Source organism: Coccinella septempunctata, chromosome 1, assembly GCF_907165205.1.
Source record: "Coccinella septempunctata chromosome 1, icCocSept1.1, whole genome shotgun sequence".
NCBI classification, from domain to species: domain Eukaryota; kingdom Metazoa; phylum Arthropoda; class Insecta; order Coleoptera; family Coccinellidae; genus Coccinella; species Coccinella septempunctata.
Genome location: NC_058189.1, coordinates 46,369,129 through 46,389,836, shown reverse-complemented (window position 1 = coordinate 46,389,836; position 20,708 = coordinate 46,369,129). Strand labels below are relative to the sequence as shown.

Here is a 20,708-nt window from a genome sequence, read left to right as displayed (position 1 = left end):
CTCTGACAGAAGTTAATTTGAATTGTGTACAGCTGTTTATATTCTTAATTCAATTCAACAAATTGGAAGCATAATTATATCAATTTTGATTGCTGATTAATATGCTCTGGATTGGAATATTTCGTCTTTTCAAATACTTTTCTAGGTTATATTTAAATATTCCACTTCTGTGATTGAAACTACAGAAATTATCATTTATCATTTGTGACCAGATTTAAGCTTCGCCTGGACTTTCGAGTCCTACTGGGATGTCAATCATTCTTGAATGGACTATAATTTCATCTGAGTGCACCGAAATGAGGTATCCTTCAGATAGGAAACTATTTGACAGATACTTATAGACATTGGATAAAATTTATTCGAAGGTGAAAGTACCAGGCCTTAGTATACGGAAATCTCTGTAGGTGCTGTTATGATACAATATTTCTTTTCAAGAATTTTTTCTCGCCTCAAAATGATATTGCAAATGAAGAACGCAGTCGTAAATTCCATATTCCTACAATGTAGTTTGGCAAAAGTCTTCATTAGTGAAATTAAGGAAACATACTTCAATGTACCTACTTGGACGAGGCCTTTTAAACTTTTAGAACAGAACGAGAACCGATGAACCGTTAACCCCGGTCACAGACTTCGTTCTTTTTCATCCGTTCGTATCGCCGCGATTCGAAACGTCGTTCCAAAAGCGCCAAAAACCGATGTGTGTGGTGAAAAACCGTCGGTCGTGCCGAATGGTCGGTTAAAATAGGCCTGTTTTGGTTCGCTTTTAGGATGGTTCCAGAACGGTTCAAAACAGTAGCACATTAATTTATTCAGCGTAAGCCCGCGCGTAGTATGCGTGTAGCTTCCCACACCATTGCTGCTCCACTACTTTGTACCGATTCAGAACCGCCTCAAGTGCGAACCAAAACAAAGCTAGTATCTGTCGGAGCTTGATTTTTGGAACGACGGTCCATCGGTTCTCGTTCCAAACCGACAGTGTGTGGGGATTCCGTTCACAATCGGCGCCGGCGGTTATTTTTCATTAGCGGAGAACGTGTCGTGTATAGCCTTCATTTCATTCTGTTCTCCTGTTATTTTATTTAGTTATTTCACCTACGATGGTTAAGAGGACAGCAAATAAACAATTTACTACGGATTTTGTCCATTTATACAGGCAATTTCCTTTTTTTTTATTTTTATTCAACATAGTAACTGCGGCCGCCACTACTTAAATATGTTTCCTATTCATAACGTACAGATCCAAAATTTCCAAAAATGACTGTAAAATAACTGAGAGGATTTACTGTGTGTCGGCAAAACAGGACAGCGATCAGACTCGTCGGTTCGAATCGCGGCGATACGAAGGGATAGAAAAGAAGGAAGTCTGTGGCCGGCAAAAGGCGCGGTACTTTCACCTGCGAAGGACCCCGCACACTTACTTAGGAAAAGCGGATCCAGTGAATTTTCCCAAGTTTTTACATATTATATTTATATCAACCTTAAGAACAATATATCAGATTTCCACGAAGGTCTTACATCCGGTTTGTTCTATAGGGCGTTCCAAAATTGCAGCTACGGAAAAATGAATCTTTAAATTTAGATGATAATTCTTCTAATTTTCAGAATTCCATCATGATGCCTTGGGTTCTGAATAACAAGATATCACAGATATCCAAACACCGCCCACCACGTTAAGCTTCGTTATACAGGCTGTTCCATGAAGCTGTATAAGTAACTGAATGTAACTTTGTTAGTGACTTTGGGACCACCCTAAGTATTTCAAAATTTGATACCATGATGTATGTCCACCTCTGTAGGAAGTTTCATTAATGTACAAAGAACAGTTGCAAAATTATTCAGGTTTAAATTCGGATTTCATACAATTTTTCTTTAAAACTTATCTGTAGTTGAGATTACTGTCAATTATTTGATTTTTCATGAATGCTGTAGGCTACTTAAACGGTTGGTTAGCTTTCCTTCTGTTAAGTAGTTTTCAGTTAGTTTTTTTTTAATCGTTGCGACCATTATTTGTATAAAGTTAGAGAAAGTTAATGTGAAAAGACAGCAACGAATACACGAAATAGATATGCATGTTTCCTATGTGATCATGAGTTTCCTTTAAATAACCTCAGACGAATAGATAGAGGAGATGATGTCGATAAAAGAAATCTGGCTGTTTTGAAGCGTGAAGTATTAGAATTACCAGTAGTTGAAGTAAACCAATTTACGAGATTGTGCATTAATTGTTTGAAAGAGATAACTGAAAAAATCAACGACATAAATGATGATTCTACAGTACCAGTTAAAGAAAATACTTTGCGTCAAACTCCAAGTCATGCGTGCTTCATTTGCGATGAAGACGGTGGTGATCTTTGCAGGTTAACACTGAAGTGCAGAGTGAAAATTTTCATAGCACCTGACATATGTTGATTTATACGATACACCAAGAAAAACATTAGAATGAACGGAATTCAAACCTCTACAGTTCTACAAAAAATGCGCGAATGCCATGGAGAAGCCCTTGAATGGAGGTATCATGACGAGAAGGATTTTTCTGATGAGGAATTCAAAGCCCTTTGTTCAATTACAAAAGATGAATTTCTTGATTTGTTTAGACAGTGTTTGCCAGTTCCCGAAGATGAAACTGAAACAAGGCACATTTCTAAGAAAGATCTTCTCACTTTTCTATGCAAAATAAAACAAGGATTGTCAGATGATCTATGTAAATTGTTGATAATTATTATTTCAAGTAATGAACTGAAACCTGAATGATTTGGCAACAATATTTTAATTATATATACACGAGTGAAATTTTTCACAAAGGTCGACATACTTTTATGGTATAATATTTAAAAAAATATGCATCCTTAGAGTGCTCAAAGATACAACAACCTGGAATGATAATACTGATTTTCTATATAAACAGATTTTGAGATAGCGAAATGAGGAGATTAATAACACGGAATTATGTCCAACCTGTACATTCCTGAATAGAAACACCTTTCGACCGACAATAGCTATCATAATAATTATACTGAATGAAAACCTATATTCCTTGACATCAATCTCATCTACAGATAAGTTTTAAAGAATAATTTTATGAAATCCGAATTTAAACCTGAATAATTTTGCAACTGTTCTCTGTACATTAATGAAACTTCCTATAGAGGTGGACATATATCATGGTATCATATTTTGAAAAACTCAGGGTGGTCCCAAAGTCACTAACAAAGTTACATTCAGTTACTTATACAGCTTCATGGAACAGCCTGTATAACGAAACTTAACGTAGTGGGCGGTGTTTGGATATCTGTGATATCTTGTTATTCAGAACGCAAGGCATCATGATGAAATTCTGAAAATCAGAAGAATTATCATCAAAATTTAAAGATTCATTTTTCCGTAGCTGCAATTTTGGAACGCCCTATAGAACAAACCGGATGTAAAACCTTCGTGAAAATCTGATATATTGTTCTTAAGGTTGATATAAATATAATATGTAGAAATGGGGAAAATTCACTGGACCCGCTTTTCCTAAGTAAGTGTGCGGGGTCCTTTATTCGATAGATAAGTTTTATTCTTAGAATAAGTAAAAATGCTGTGTTTTCACATTCAGATTCTGTTATTCATCGAATGAATCTGTCATTAAAACTTAAGAATAAGAGTTCATTTGCTAAATATGAACATAGATCGCATGTCGGTACGTCATTATTGATAGAATTTTTTAGATTCTGGAGGTGTGGTTTTTCTTCGTGTGATTTTCACTAAATATTCGCTTTCTAGTTGGAATTATGAAAATTTCTACAATGCGGTGTCTTTTTGTACATTAATCAGTAAAAAGTAGTATACCGTGTTTCTACAGAATTGTTATTTGTCAAATAATTTCATGTGAAAGCACCGAAATAAGGTATCCTTCCGATTAAAAATTATTTGACAGATACTCATTCATCATAGTCAAAATTTATTCGAAGGAGACAGTACCGGACCTAAGTAGAACGAATCTACAAACCATCATCGGCCTACATTCATTTGCAGCTTCCCTCGAATCGTTTCGGGTTCGTTAATTCGAAGTAGTCGTAATCATTTTCGTTTCACTCGTTGAGAATCGGAATTAATTGGAACTCTAATGGATCGGAGAGAAGCAAATTTACAATTCACTCTTGATAAATCCGAATCGCTGAATGAAACGGGAGATTCAGTTCATTTGAATATCAATATCATAGAATCCGAGCACTTTGAAATCAGCTCGAAGTTGGTATCTACGTTAATTTATTTTGAGTTGGAAATATTTTTGTATCCCCGTATTTCGATGGATTGAATGAACGACTATAAGCTGTGTAATAACCTTCTTTATAACATAGATTAATAAAGTAAATGAATACTTATTGTTCTGTACGTAGATTCTTCTTATTATTAATTATTAAGGTCATAGGCGTCCCCAGGAGGGCAGGGGGAACAGCTGCCCTCCCCCTAGAGCTTCACAAGTAGCCCTTAATATTAATGAAATAATGGCATTGTTCAGATTATGTGAAATTTAAAGCAGTGGACTGTTACCAAATAATTGAGTTAAAGATGGTAGTGTAAAAAAATTTATTGCATGTAAAATGAATAAGTCACTGGCATAAAGCTAAAACAGTAATCATACAAATACTAAGAACATCTATAAAACACAGAGAGACATTATTCAACTAAAAACAGAGATAATCTAGAGTCGTTCGTTTGAATGACTCTAGATTCTCATTTGAGAAGTCACTTGTAGTCAGACTTAGACATTGAAAAAGTTTGATAAATTCAATATCAAAACTACAGTAATCGTAACACAGCAATCAATAAAAATTTATTGGGAGAGTCTCTTTGTTCAAACAGAAATACGGAAGGTTAGAATAATGAATTTCAATGAGGAGGCTGAGTAGTAATGATGATGCTGGCCAAGAAGTGAAAGTTGGATTGTCTGGTTATCAATACGTTAAATATGAGTACCGCAAGAATATTATAATTAATAAGAATAACATCTGTCTTGAAGAGTGCAAACTTCATCAATGAATACGACATTCACAGAGACGGACTGCTTACAAGTAAGCATGATTAGAACGTCCATCAGAAAAATAGAAGTAACAAATGATAAATTATAAGAGGTACAAAATGAGAATACTAATGAGGGAAACTACTAATCGTAGGTTTCGAGAAGAGCAAGAAGGCTTGAGAACTAATCTGGCTGTCAACCAGTAATATGGCTTACAACTGCCATTGAACCCTATTAGGGTCCACCCTGCAGAACATGAGGATTCATTCTGAAAAACCCGAAAACAGTAATCAGTCATATGTAAGTGAGAGGTTAACAACAGAGTTGGCTCGAAAATGAAATATACTGATTCAAATTAATAAGATGAGCATGAGAAGACAATAAATCATTCATTTTCAATGAGAAAGACATCAGAAAGTTCAATTCTATTGCTATATATTTCCATGTGGGAAAATCTAGAGAGCTCTGAAAATCTATGTAAATTATAAAATAATAATAAAATATATCCTGAGGTAGCACATGAATGAGTTGACTCGAACGGAAAGATCTGACATCCCCGGAGAAGGGATCTTGCATCGGACAATTAACGTTGTCTAAGGCACCATAGAGCTGCTCTTGAAAGTTTGGCAGCTTGTCATTAGCGAACATGTAGCGAAGACAAGGGCAAGATCGGAGGAGCATAATCAATTTTTAACAAACACTAAAATCACAATGTGGTGCTCTTAAATTTCAGAGAACATTTCGCTTCTATAATGGAGGCTCTACACTCTTCATCTGGAGTTGGAAACAGTACCATATGGAGAAATGCTTTCCAGCTCCAGGCCACTGCTTCAAAAGGTGCGTCTATTCTTTGTCCTAATGGCAAAATACTCCGCTGTGTTGCATCCTGTAGTAAATGTTATACAATTTGTTTCCTTAAATATAATCAAGTCCTCAAAACACATACAAAAATCAATGCGGCATTTTAAGACTATCAATACAATGCATGGTCTCCACGGGCATCAATAACAGCTTGACATCTTCTTTGCATACTACACAAGAGGTTGTTTTCTTCTTTTTGAGGTATTTGGTTCCATAAACGGGGCAGAAGCTCTCTCTAATCTTCTTTGGAGCTTATCCCATGCATGTTCTATGCAATTCAAATCTGGTGAGTGCGGAGGTATTGGTAAATGTGGAATACCAAGCTCCTCGTGCGCATTCTCAACTATGGCTGCACGGTGCGGTCTAGCGTTATCGTCTAGAAATTGAATAGTTTCAACAATAGCAGCGTGAACATTTGGCATTGTCAATGACATGCTCCCTATAGTATGAGGCGGTCATATTCCCAGGACAAATGTGTAGATCTGTGCTCCCGTTGAAACATATCCCGGCTCATACCATAACAATACCCCTTCTGAATGGATGGACTTCTTGCACATAGCGACGATTACGGGGTATGCGTGGGATTGTCCATACTCTTATTCTTCGAGAATCTGAAAATCGTCCATATCTGGATTCATCAGTGAAAAGGACACTACGCCATTGATCGTTCCAATAGATATGTGCCTTGCCATTCCAGTCTTTGAGGCTTATGGTCAAGTGTTAATGGAACTCCTCTTAATGGACGTCGAGAACCTAGATTCAACTCTCTCAAACGTCTCCCGTCTTATGGTTTCGATGGAAACTTGGACCCCATCTGCATTTTGAAGAGTATTCCGTAGCATTCTACACGTAGATGTAGGGTTTTCCAACACGGAACCTGTCTCCCTGAACCTATTCCAAAGTCGAGATAGCACACTTTGGCTGACTTGGAGCCTTTCCGCTACAACCTGAGTTAGGCCACTCTGTAGCATTCCGATAGCCCTATTAGCCTCAGCGTTTGTTAATTTACGTCTTGGCATTTTCAGAAAACTCGTTTCAAATCGAAACCGTTGATAAACTGACTTCATTTCAAAATAAGAACATTCATGAAGTATATACAAAGAACCAAACTTCAGAAAAAAGGCGACAAGATTGACGAAATGTCTCAAGTTATTATTGAGTTTTAAATGATTTTACAGCGATTTTCTCGAAGATTACATACTTTTAAAAACGATTGAATACGATATCCCTATTTCTTGTGGAGCAGTTTATTTTAGAATGGTTACCAATCGTCAGTAAGTGAATCGATGGATAGATAGGTTTACGGCCGTTTTCAATAAACCGTAATTCTTCATCAAATAATTTAACCCTATCTGTGGTATCCTACATGCTCATACATAAAGTGATAACGCGTAGATCGCTGATTCGTATTTCGACAAGATTTCCGAAGAGCTTAGTAATCACCAAAATTATTTTAGGAATTAATAAGCACTAATCCTTTCGATAATGTGCTCGAATAACTAAACACTAAGCACTGGTTTTAAAAATTCTCGGGAGCACAAAAATGCTTCGAGTGCTTTGACACACTCTGCGTGCTTTAACACAGCTCTGCGTGCATGGATCCTCAGATTCATAACCTCATAACCATTGAACATAACTCAACCATCTTTTTTATAGTGTGATATTAACATTCCCGAGCATCAAAATGAGTTTCAATTTAAGAATTAATTTTATTGTTTCAGAATATGGTGAAACAAGAATTCGTTACGTCGTCACATCCAAATAATAATGAATTTTACATCTGAAACGTATAGTAAGGTTTGTTGAGGCTAAAACAGAAAAATTCAGTTTTGTGTTTTGATTCTGGCTAACTGCTTCAAGAAATCTAATGATGGTTCACCCGTATCTGAAACAGACAATGAATTATTTTATCAAAAATACAACATCAGGACGAACTTATCCACCTACCTAATTCTTCTTGTTTATTATCATGTTTCTTCAAGTATATTTCCTGGCCTAAGGTATTCAATATTTCAAGGAGTATATCTCGTTTTTTCTCTAAACATTCCGGACTATATTCAAGCAAGTAATTCACGTGTAGTCTGAATTCATCATCACGATTAGTACAATGCAGAATCAAGCTCTTGTACAAAATTTCTCCTAGTAAATCAACATCAATTGCTTGAAGAGTATTCAGGTTTTTGAAAATATTTCCTAATTTATTCATCATCTGTGATTTATCAACCTTTATCAATTTGTTACTAGGAGATCCGTGAATGAAATCATCGCCATCCTGGATTTCATAAAACTCGAAAGGATTCCTCCAATTCTTCATTGTCCGACACCAAGGTAGCTGGAAAAATGAGGTGCAGTAACTTCCTAGAAGGTTTCGGGTACCCACAGTTGGAAGTAAGCCTGAAAAGTTTTAAAATCGATTGGGTAATGTCATTCGATATCTTCATTCATTGGTTTTAGTTTGTGTATGGTATCGTGTAAGTTCAAACACATGAACTACGACTGTGATACCCTCATATGAAAATCATTGGTTGGACAAATCATCTGCTGAAAAACTAGCTCTATTTGCGTATTTACTCAGTGCAAGTCGTATAGGGTGGAATTATCATCGAACCAAAATTCAAATATAGTACGTAGATATCATGCTGAGAGTATAGGGCAACACCATCAAAATTTGATTTTTATTGCCTTCTTGCTCCCAGAGAGCTCAATTTCATTTTCTTTCAGTTTGTAAGAAAAAAATTTCGAATTACTTTCAAGTACAGGTCCAGCAGGCTGTGTCTAAGTAGGTGCTGCTTAAAAAAATATAGAAAAAACCACACTAGTTTTTGACACATTAATTCTTTTGGCAACTGTTCACTCACACCCTGTACCTGTTTAATGGTAAGTAGGAAAATTTTCATTAAAGTTCGCTAGAGATTTCGAATTAGGTTTAATGTTTTTTTTTTTTCGAAAATACTTCTAGATACTTACCTCCTGAACGTATCTGTACGGCTGAATGAAAATCCCTCAATGCCCCGTAACAGTGAAAGCATCTTTTATTAGAGCTGCTGCATTTTCTGGCCAAACAACATCGTCTTTCTACCTCTTTGCAAATTCTCCTCGGATCATCGCAAGGATCGTATACCCCCAGTCCAGCCTTATCCGCCATTTTCTGCACCTTTGTCATCATTTTCTTCCTCTTCAACTGTGCAGGTGTCGGACAATTCGGTCTAGCTTTAAAATAGTTTTTCAACCTCTGCCAGAAAGATTTTTTTGGTGGCTGACATGGATTTCTGAATTTTTGGGGAGGTCTGCATGGAGTACATGGTCGACGTATTTGCGGGCATGGAGGAGGACAAGGAGGGGGGCAAGGAGCGGGATAAGGGATGTTGCAAGGACAAGGTGGTGGGCAAGGTGGAGGACACGGTGATGGACATGGACGTGGGGTGGGACATTTCGGTGAAAATAATTGTGGACAGGGCGAAGGGCAATCAGATTTACAGGGCGGTGAGGAACAACAATTTATAACACCATCGCAACTCTCCGGTTGTTCGGCGCATCCAGAGTCACATGGAGGACACGGTCCTGTTTCCTCTCGGGACACTCTCAAATATTTTCGTTTCGGATTTGGATTATCACAACTTGCTGTCAATGTGGCCTTAGGTATGTTACATTTTTCCCTTATACAATCATCCTCCTTTTCTGGGTCTAATTTTGGGGCGTCCGGTTTCATCGGCGCTATACCCTTGAATTTACTGTAAAGAGGATATTTTGGTTGCAGTTCTTTCATCGATGAATCATCAGAAAAATTCTGTGAAATTGATTTCGGGGTACACCTTGACAAGGGTGTTTTTTGAGATTCGTCAGTTAGGGCAGGGAGAGACAGGCGTTTCCTAACATCTATATGCGATTGCAACATTTTTCGTGTCAAAAGCCCCTTGGTGTAATGATCTGTCAAATTTGTACTCATCGACCGCCTGCTGCTAACGCTTCTCGATTTTCTCTGATGACACGAGTTTCTCATAGCATTTTCTACAGGAAAACTCCAATCAGCAAAATCAGAACGAAAGCACTCCTGGGAAATAACTGCTTCAGTTATGCATTTCCTGGCATCATTTTTCATTTCTAGAGGCTTCAACCGTTTCAAACTTGGAGAGTTCTTCAATTCTACGATTGGGGGTCGCGATTTCTCATGGCGCTTCAAAATAGGCAACACTCGCTTCTCTGGTACGGGACTATTACGCTCTGGACATTTTTCTATGATTTCCACGGGACAAATTCTCCTGGGTTCTTCAATGGGAATCTTAGGCAATCTTTTAAGTGGTGAAATATTTGGAATGGAGGTTTTAGGTGGACTGATTGAACCAACCTCTAATTTTGGTAGTGGACGTTTTTTCATGCTCATTTTACTATCAGCTCTATAAGTTTTGAGGCATGGTGAAGTGGGACAAATCTTTGGAGGCTCCTTGACCAACACCTTTTTCAATCTTTTCAAACTGTTTCCCTCCTTCAAAGTAATCGGCGACGAACCTCGGGGAAGTGTTGGTATTTTGGGAAGAGACTTTTTTGGTATATTGAGATGACTATCAGTCCTACATAGCGGATCACAAGCAACTTTGGGACATACCTTCGGTGGTTCAACTGGCTCATAAGTTTTCACGGGGGGTTTCAAAGAACTTATATACCTTTGTTCAGTCAGAGTTGGCTTTATTTTGTATTCACCTCCGAGAAGTTTTGGTAGTTTTTTCTTCTTTGAATATCTATCTGTCATTTGCAGCTCATCAGCTCTTGGGGGACATTGGGATTTTCGACATAACAAAATTTTAGGAGGATCTTCTATATGGAAAGATGGCAACCTTTTCAAAGGAGGATTATTTTTGAGTTGCTGTGGTATTGGGGCAGTTACTTTGGAAGATGATAGACGAGGTAGTGTTTTCTTACAAACAGTAAAAGAGAGACATTCTTTTCTTTCACAAATTTCCTTCGGGCAAATTTTTGGTGGCTCTGGAATATCAATTTTTTTCAATCGTCGAAGCGGAGGTGCCGTCAAATTTTGTGAAATCGAGGTTCTCATCATTCCCGATTGTATTCTCGGCAGTTTTTTCTTCAATATTCCCGCATTCATATCAGACCTCGTTGGACAGGTCGAAACGAATACTTCACATGATCTTTTCGGTTCCGGAATGTTCATTTTTGGTAATCTCTTCATTGGCACGTTCGGTTTCATTTTCACTTCGATGGATATTCTGGGAGAATATGAGATGACACTGAATGGTTTCGCTTCCAATTTCCAGTCATCGTCAGCTCTCTCGCAGGGTTCTCTTTTCAATTTTTTCTCGCATTTAATTGGTTCTTGAGGATTACATCTCTTCTTCAAAGGTCGCAAAGGAACATGCCTCAGAGGAGGTGTTCCGTAATTAATATTCGTGCATCTATCAGCGAATAATTTAGGTAAGCGTTTCTTTTTCTTCGTATTCTTTCTTATCGAAATTCTCGAGGGCATCGTGTTCGAACGCATTACACCGGATATACATCTCAGATTCACGAAATGTCCTCGTAAATTCTGTGGTCCGATTATTGGCGAGATACTGAACATTGATCCGAATAGTTTTGGCTCTAAAGGCTTTGTTGATAATAATTTCATTTCATCCACGTTTTTTTCCGAACCACCTAAAATCAAGAATGAATTAAAAAAGGGTTTTTCGACAAATTATATCAAAAAATATGTTTGGCAGTGAAAAACCGAAAGTTTTCAAACTGAAATATGGAGAACACTCTTCTAAATTATGTAAGGATTTTCCATTTAAGGTATATGTTGGAGGTTAGTAACCCCACTTTTTTCATGTGAAATCGAATAAAGCAACAAAAAAGGTTACTTCGAAACCTCGAGTTTCGTTGAATTTGACTCCTCAAACTTAGGCCCAGTTTCACAATATATGGTTAACCCAAAGTTATGTAGTGACCAGTGGTTAAATCAAAAATTCTGTCTCACAAAGTGTGGTTTATCGTTTAACCTAAAGTTAACCTGTGGTTGACTCAACCCCGAAAATTTCATGAGTTGAGTAAGAGTTACCAGGACATAGAATTCTCGTGGTGTATGCTGTTCTGCATGGATAACATATTTTGAGTTCTGTCAGAGACAATTCAGCATTTCTTCGAGATTACTGGTTAGGAAGCGTTTCACATGTATTGGGTGTTTATTAGTTATTATTTACGAATATCGTGGACGATTATGATGTGAATACTCACAGTAGTTATGAGGAAACAGTGGGGCCCAGAAGATTTGTAGCTAGGAGGAATTATTTTGAGGAATATGTCGACCTGGATTTCTTCTGTAGATTCAGCAATACAGTGGAAAGGAAGGTATTTGGAAGCGAAAAATCGCAGCTCCTTCAATGAGACTATCAAAAGTATAGATTCAAGCAATGATTAAGTCCACAGTTTTTTTACATAACATAACTTGTAATGAAAATGAAGGACAACCTCCTTCAAGAGGAGAAGAAGAAGCAATGAATTTATATCAAAATGTTTTTGTGCCCCCTATAGGGGATCAAGAATTATTGTCAAATAATAGAACTAGAAGAACTAGACTGAATATTATTAATAGTTATTATGCAAATATGTTGCACTGTTTTACCTCATTTCGCACAAGAAAAAACGAACGCTTTAGCTTCACTTAAATCAAAATCCAAATGAAAAATAACCTGTCAAATCAAATCGGCTCAGAACATCAAACATTCGTACGGTACTCATACGTTTTATTCGTTTTCTGTAATATTCAAAACAGTTTCTATATTCTAAAGTTCTTGTTTCACAGAAATACGAAATGTCAGTAATGAATAACCCAAAAGTAGATCTATCGTACACGACAAACATTACCAACCCTCAGAAAACAATTTTAACCGATGGTCAAATATCCATCACTCATTTTTTTGTTGTAAAACGGGCAGCTTTTTAAACCTTGGGTTAACTGACAGGTTAACAAACCACCACTGGTAACCAATGATTTTGAAACTGGGCCTTAATGTTCTTCTCATAAACACCCTGTACATTTATGATCCAAAAAGAAAACAATACTATTATAACCCTTTTTAATGACAAAATTGAAGATGCTCAAGACTTTTTTGAGATGAACCTCCTCAGAAGAAATAATACAAGAAGTGTGACTTCCAATTTCAACGTTTTTTTCATAAGACTCCCAATAATTCATAAGACATTGAATTTTTACCAAAGGTGTGATATAAGGTTGAAATTTACAACAAATCATTTATATCACGATACACTTTCTGATGGGGCATCAAATCTCAATAATGGACTTTCATGCAACTGGGCCTGAGTATTTTTGCTGGGATTTTATATCTGCATGGTACATATATTTTATAATGATTGAAGTAAGGGTTTAACGACTCATCCAAGTAAATAAAGGAACTACACTTTCTTCTTCACCAAGCTTTCGCAATTTACTCTATTGTTTCTTCAGGATTTCTACAATATACAATTTTAAGATCAAAACACAGTTGAATATCATTACCTCCTGAACATTACCGAAAGTGAGGTTAACTATGTGACCGACAATAATTCATCAAATACAACTATAAATGAAAATGAACGACAAAAACCAAAAACTGATGAAAAATTTGCGTGTCTGCCAAATATAAAAGACTTAACAAAAAAAAAATTAAAAATATCTTCAGAGATGAAAATGTGCAGATACCAACATATAATCAAAAAACAGTTGGGAGGTTGTACAGTAGACTCAAGGATCCGATTCCAGTACCGTTGCCTGGATTGTGATAAAGTTTATATCGGTCTTCGCAGTGAGTGAAAAGCAGTCTCAACATAAATCTGATATAAGGAGTGGTAAAGACAGCAATACATGCCCATAATCTAGATCTTAAAGCTGATGTTGACAATGTAAAAGTCTTGAAAACGGAAAATAACTATCATAAGACACTAATACACGAAATTATTAAGTTGAGAAAAAATGGGAATACAGTAAATAAAAAAAGCAAATTGAGCAATATTTACAGCTATTTATTGGAGACGAGACTAGACAGAAACCAGGAAGCTGACGTTGGATGAGCAAGAAGATTGATGGACTGTGATTCGTGGTGTGTATCTGTGATCGTGACATTGAAGTTCAATTCCATGGAGAATAGAGAGAAGGAGAACGATCGCTGCTTGGAGACCAAAGATTTTTTGTCCACTAAAATATGTACCGGTCAATAGTAGAGTAGTTCATGTTTTTGCCAATAGGCGTGCTGGCGATGACGGGATGACGAAATTTTGATTTGAACTAGTTGAAGTTGGCTGAGTGAACTGTCTTCCTGGTGACAGATGATTAAAATAATATTATTATTTTCGATTTTTCATAAGATAACAACATGTGACCATGGTGAAATGTTTAGGCATCGAAAAGAAAAGGAGAAGGGATAAAATTTCCGAGTGCATTTTTGAGAGGAAATTGGGAAAAACCTTACATCAAGAATCGACTCGGAATCAATTTGTGTGTCAAGAGCACTTTTGCGATGAAGATATCAAAAAGATGATGGACTCATTATAAACGAAATCGAAATTGTCATCCCTCATGAGAAGTGGGCTCTTCTGAATTAGAATATCTAACCAATAAAACTACATGGTTCAGAAGTGGATATTCTTGAAGAATTTTGTTGGCATAACAAAATATATGGCTTATAACGGTTCTCAGCTGAGTATTGGAAACATAATCTACTCTAATGGAGATTGCTACCTTTCGTTGTCTTGATGTGTATCACTCCTCACTGCGAGTGTATATAATTTTGAAGATTACAGTAAACTAACTAACATACCTGTTTTCAATGAACAATGATAAACAAACGTAGGTACAATTTCTTTTGAATTTCATTGATTTCGTCATTTATTATGAATGAATAAAGCTGATAACAAAGTATCCTTTATAATATGACTTGTATTTTACTCCATATAATTCAGAAAACTCATATTTAATATAGATTTGAAGGAACGTATTTGAAAAATCATCAGAAAAATCACGATGACACATATCCTAAAATAAAATAAAGGCTATTCATTTCAAATTGACGCTTAAATCCCCACCCCTTATCGATAAACGTAGCGATCGCAGTGACCCCTAGCCTACGTTTCCCGTTTTCGGGGAACATTTTTAGTATGGCGATCGTTCTCCTTCTCTCTACTCTCCATATTTAATTCTATCGAATGGAGAAATGAAAATTTTAAATTCTGTTCTGTTTTTTAAATTGTGAAAACTTGGTGAAGAAAAAAAGGGTAGTTCCTTCATTTACTTGGATGAGTCGTTAAACCCTCACTTCAATCATTATAAATATTGAAGACTCTAATAGCGCTAAAATCATATATTTTATGGTTTTGCCTTTGAATTCTCTCTGCTAATATTGGGATTTGAAGCTAACAACATTTCTTACAGGATATTCCCTGGTGGTGATTTCTTTCTTAACAAGTATGTGGTTTGATATTTGAAAATATAGATGTATATTGAAACTGTTTTTTATGCACTCACCATTACTATATCCGGAAAAAAATCTCGAGACATCTTCTTTTTTGAAGTTTTCTTTCAAGACTTCTGAATAACTCAGGCAGAAGCATTTCTGACTTCTGTATTTGTTTGGCGCCATATCGATTCTCTTCATATTCAATTCCGAGTTCACTTTAGGGATGGAAATTAAATTATGAACTGCGACCAAGTTGACGTCATCTTTTTCTTTCAGCAACTTTGCGAAATTTGGATGGGGATGAATGGCTTTAGAGTATTCATGAGAAATGCTTCGTTGACCTAGAACTTCCTCATTTACATTATTCTCATTGCGGAAATAATTAGAAGACCGGTTGGAGGAGTCCTGCTTCATCACATTATTTCTGATTTGTTTATTAGCTACATTAGTGAATGAAACCCCTTTCCGAATTCTTGTGTTTGAATCTGAAATATAACAGAGTAAAAATTGAAAACTGAAGATTTAACATTTCATCTCGATATTTCTATGATCTTCTCCATTGAGATTTTTGTTCTTCGGAATCAACCGAGTTATATATAATATACGAGTGATTTTGAAATGAAGTTATTCAAATGTTAAATCCAGAATTAAACTGTAGCGATTGAAATATGAAACGCGTGTAGTGCTTAAATAACTTGTCCATGTTCAATCTCTACTTGAACCTTGTTTCCCAAGTTGTGTTCCATATACGGTGTCAATTACATTTTCTGTTACATGCATAAAAAATGATTGGAATAAAAAATTATCGTTTGATGAATCCATCAAGATACTAGGGCTACCAACTAGTAGTTGGTATAGTGACGGAATTCAGTGAGGCCAGCCTAAACGATTTGGACTATTTTTGGCTAAGAATATCTGCTCAAAGCTGATGCAGACATCGAATAGTATTCCACAGTTTTCTCCTTTATCGACTCATTTAAATGGGCGACATTGAGTGGGAACGCCCACCAAAGTAGCGTAGCACTGACATGGCACATATATGACGAAGGCGATGTATAATTTTCAGAAATGAACTGAGAATGACATATTTCACGCCTCTGACACTTCACTAAGATGTGCGATATCTGAAAATTATGCATCGCCTTTGTCATGTATGTACCATGTGAGTGCTACGCTACTTAGGTGGGCGCTCTCCCTAAGGAGTGAAATATAAAATTATATGTCTGCAAGTGTCGATAAAGTATACCCTGTATGTATATACCTAAAATGGCCCTACTAACTAGTTGACTCTATTGGAATTTCAAGTTTGGACTGATCGCCATTAGGTGAAAGGATATAATGTTCCTTATTCAAAAACTGTTTTGGATATTGCAGAATAGAATTGACGCGATTTTCCATAAAAGCAGTTTTAAACATGCCTTTTTCAAGAAACAAACAGTGCATACTGAGTACTAATTGAAGCTTCTTAAAATCTCAAAATTCCTGTTCATGTCGAGATATACAGGCTGATTAATAACTATTGGGACAAAGGCTAAGAGCAGATTGTTTGGACCAAAATATGGCGATAGGCCAATTAAACCTCAATAAAATATTGCTGTGGAAAAAGATAGAGGGCGTTAAAGTTGAATTTATTTTTTCGTTTTTTGGTAATAATTTCTCTATATATTTTTTCATCCATTTTTTAAAAAACACAATTGAACAGTTCAGAGCATCGGAAGAGGATTTGAAGTAACGATTTATGTATTTTTTTTATTTATTTCGACGATAAAGCATAATTAAAAACATAAAATGTTACATAAAAAGATTAAACTTAAATCCTCCGACTTCTATGCCTTTTTTAATTTTTTTAATAAAGGACTTTCGAACTTCGAAGAAAATATTATTGTGTCCCCTTATAAGAAATTCAACGTTAGCGCCTTCTTTTTTTTTTCCACAGCAATATTTTATTGAGGTATATTTGGTCATATCCCCATATTTTGGTCCAAACAATCTGCCCTTAGCCTATGTCCCAATATTTATGAATCACCCTGTATGTCATAGATTGCAGTTAACATTATGTGATAGTTGAGGATACATTCTTTCCTCAGGGAAGTGACATACCTTTTCTCACAAATTTCTCTTTTCCAGTTGCTCCTCTCTTATTAAAATTGTATGGCAGATCATGTAAATGTCGGACGTCCCTAGAGGTGGGTCTCAGAAAAATAGTTGGACTTTCTTTTAAAGATTCTTTAGCTTGTTGTATCTGAAAAGAAAATTGAAATGCACATTTTTTCCGACAAAACTCTGATCAATCCAAGAATAATTTATGCACTCTCCCCTATATTATCACTCAACACCGGTTTTTCAGTGTCCCAAATAACCAATTCTTGATTCTATAACATATCAAATCCATCGAAGATTTATTCGCGAAACTTACAGCGGATTTGGCGATAGAGCACACATGATTTGTGTTGAATCTGTAAGCCATTACAATAATTTAGAATTATTACATCGAAAATATTTGAATCACATTCTGAATTTCATTCTGATTTGGACACTTCGAAATGACATTTTGAATATTTTACGTCAAGGGCTTGTTACTACGGACATTTCCCTCGTATTCTTCTAACAATAAGTAGTAAACTATTGATACATTTCAAGCGCTTTTCAAAAACAATTACTCTACGGGAAAACAATGATAATATTTTTTTTATCAATCCATCCATCCATTTTGTTAAGAATCCATCAGCAATTCATGAAATGTCGTAATTATTCGTTGGAATATCGAATTTTTTTTTTCTATGGTTTTCGGAAGACACAAAATAATAGAGCATTTTGAATTGGCTATTATTAAGATGTCTAAAAATATGGTGTATGCACTCGTCAATTTTTGAATGGAATGACATTAGACTAAATCGAAAATAAGAGATTCGTTTCGTGGCGGCGCCACCATGTTCTATCCTTGTTTTATGAAAGAAAATCTAATGATACTCTCTCGCTTTATTTTGTTCTGCGTTGATATCAATCAGAGTTTACAGTCATCTCTGTGTTCCTAATCCATCAAAGAATCCAAAAAAAATTAACTTGACTATTTTCTTAGCTGTTATCGAATATTTGTGGTTTACACATGAATTTTTGTTGTAAAAACGAATCTGCAGATATTTCAACACTATCGAAAGATTCGAAAGAGTACTTACTATTTTTCTTCAAGATAATTTCTGTTTGACGAATTGTATTCGTGAGGAAGGTAATTCAATATGATTTCAATAAAACACAGTTGATTGGCGAAGTATTCAATATATTCAGTTGAAGACCAGACTCGAATAACAGATTAACGTATTTCTGTTTCTTAATACAAGCTCACAATTCACATTACGTATTTTCAATACAGTTCCTTCGATTAAATATTGCTGAAGTTGCCACAAAACTATTAGCTCTATCCGTCCCTAATGTTCATCTGATTTGGCTCTGCCTCAATTTCCAACAACAAAGAGTGATAGTCGAACAACACCGAATTCTTAGATGTAAGTAGTTCTTGATTGTCCATACAGAAAACTGAACGACATGTTCAATAAATGAATGTTGTACGACCTTTCTCGAAAGTAATACATTTTCACAGACCAATAATGGCTTATAAATACAGCAGATTCGCAAGTCGTAGGAATGCATTCAAATTATTTTCAAATATCAATTGACAACTGTCAATTCCTAAACAGCGCTACCTACAGTGGGAAAAACGAAACTTATCTGTTATTTTCGAAACGGGAAAAACAAAATCTAATCAGTGCATACACCATGTTTTTAGACATCTTAGCTATTATTAATTATTCAAACTTTCTCTTCGATGAAGTTTCCATTCAAGGAATAATCGACTGAAATAATAGAAAATTTAGAGGCTGTTATTTGAAAATCTTTTGAGTTTTGATAAATTAGTTTTGTACAGTTTGATGATCTTCTCACACTCTCACACCCTGTACGTTTCAGGTCCCAACAGCAAACCATAATAGGATACTCCATATTGGAAAAATTGAAAATTTTTGGAAAAAAACTCCTCAGAAAAAAAATTCCCCAAAATTGTGGAATCCCAATAACTCACTAACCGTTCAGTTTTTACTCGAGGTATGGCATAGTATTGAAATTGGCATCAAATCAGCACTCTAACGTTGCGAACATATACTGGGTGTGTCTTCTGAAATAAAAAAGTAGACGGCTGTTAACCAGAAGGTGCAGTGGTCTATGAAGATATTTTGGGGAGAAAGTACATTCTCGCGATTGCAAATTTTCATCACGTCTAATAGGCCATCGCGGTGAATGACCCTATACATAATCGAATCACTCCAAATTTCAAACAAGTTGAATGATTTATTTTTGTACAATCTATTCGCTGTATTTCAACTGATCATTTATTTCAATTTTGATTTTACGAAATCGTAATAAGAACCTACATATTATTTCTTTTTCTTCCCTGTAGATAGCTGTGAATCAACATTCTGATTGTACATTTTTTGTATAGCTCTTTATCAAGGCTTACTATCTACTTAAGTAAAGTAAAGTATTAAGCAAACATGTAACACACATGTCGAAGGTAATATCTACCAATATTCCGCTTTATCATATTTTTGATTTGAGTCTTCTCATGTTGAATGGATTTTTAGTTAGTTGATTTATGAGGTTGTTCTCGTGTTCTTGCAGGTTCTGCTAATATCGGTTGAAACGGTTCTTAAAATCACAAAATATTCAACTGAAATTAGGCAAAAATATTATGTAATGAAAAGTTATATAACTGTTAAATTGAAAAAATGTAGAATGAAGTTATACTTAACTTGATGGTCCCTTATAATTTGGTCGTATCTGCTACCGATTCCGAAAAAAAAAATTTGAACGATTCTCTAGAAATTCTCTGAAAAATCTAAATTGTCATAAAAATCCAGTTGGTGAGCTGTGATTCATAAAGATTCCATAAACTCGTATAATCATTACAGAAATGTATTACTTTAACACCATGTATCTCGAGAACGAAACGTGCGCGATCCCATGATTATGAGACTTTTTTTTTTAATTACTCATTGGGCCTGTTCCGATATTGCTGGTTTTACTGGCTCGCAATCGAATAACAATAGAACTCGAACGACTGGGCCAATAGGCATCGTCTCTGAAATACTGACAGTACTATAATGAAGAATGTGATCACGCCTAACAGGGAGGCAATGAATAAAATAATGAGGATAAATTCAGATGCATACCACCCGACGATATGAATATCGACAAGTGTTACGATCCGAATTGAGCTAGCCAATTTGTCATCGTCAGGGCCCCCAAATGGAGTACGCTTCACCGAAGAAAAGCAGATGCTGACCATGGTTTCGGCCTCATTTGGCCTCATCAGAGCAACGTAGCATTTTTCCACGGTGGAGAACGTTTGGAAT

At 35.8% G+C, this 20,708-nt stretch overlaps 1 protein-coding gene across 1 annotated transcript; it reads right to left on the bottom strand.

Moving 5' to 3' along the window:
* Positions 1-7,552: 7,552 nt before the first annotated feature.
* Positions 7,553-17,867, bottom strand: LOC123322624. The gene is made up of 6 exons (XM_044910580.1): positions 17,720-17,867; positions 17,404-17,545; positions 15,372-15,788; positions 8,831-11,509; positions 7,811-8,257; positions 7,553-7,748 (listed from the first exon to the last, which is right to left on the bottom strand). The coding sequence occupies exons 1-6, from the start codon at positions 17,768-17,770 to the stop codon at positions 7,687-7,689; spliced, it is 3,798 nt and encodes a 1,265-aa protein (XP_044766515.1). The 5' UTR covers positions 17,771-17,867; the 3' UTR covers positions 7,553-7,686.
* Positions 17,868-20,708: the final 2,841 nt, after the last annotated feature.

Coding starts and splice junctions, on each gene's coding strand:
- LOC123322624 (XM_044910580.1), bottom strand. CDS start 17,770: ATGGCTTACAGATTCAACACAAATCATGTGTGCTCTATCGCCAAATCC. Junction 17,546..17,719: donor GCTCTATCGCCAAATCCGCT/GTAAGTTTCGCG, acceptor TTTTCTTTTCAG/ATACAACAAGCTAAAGAATC. Junction 7,749..7,810: donor TAATAAACAAGAAGAATTAG/GTAGGTGGATAA, acceptor TGTCTGTTTCAG/ATACGGGTGAACCATCATTA.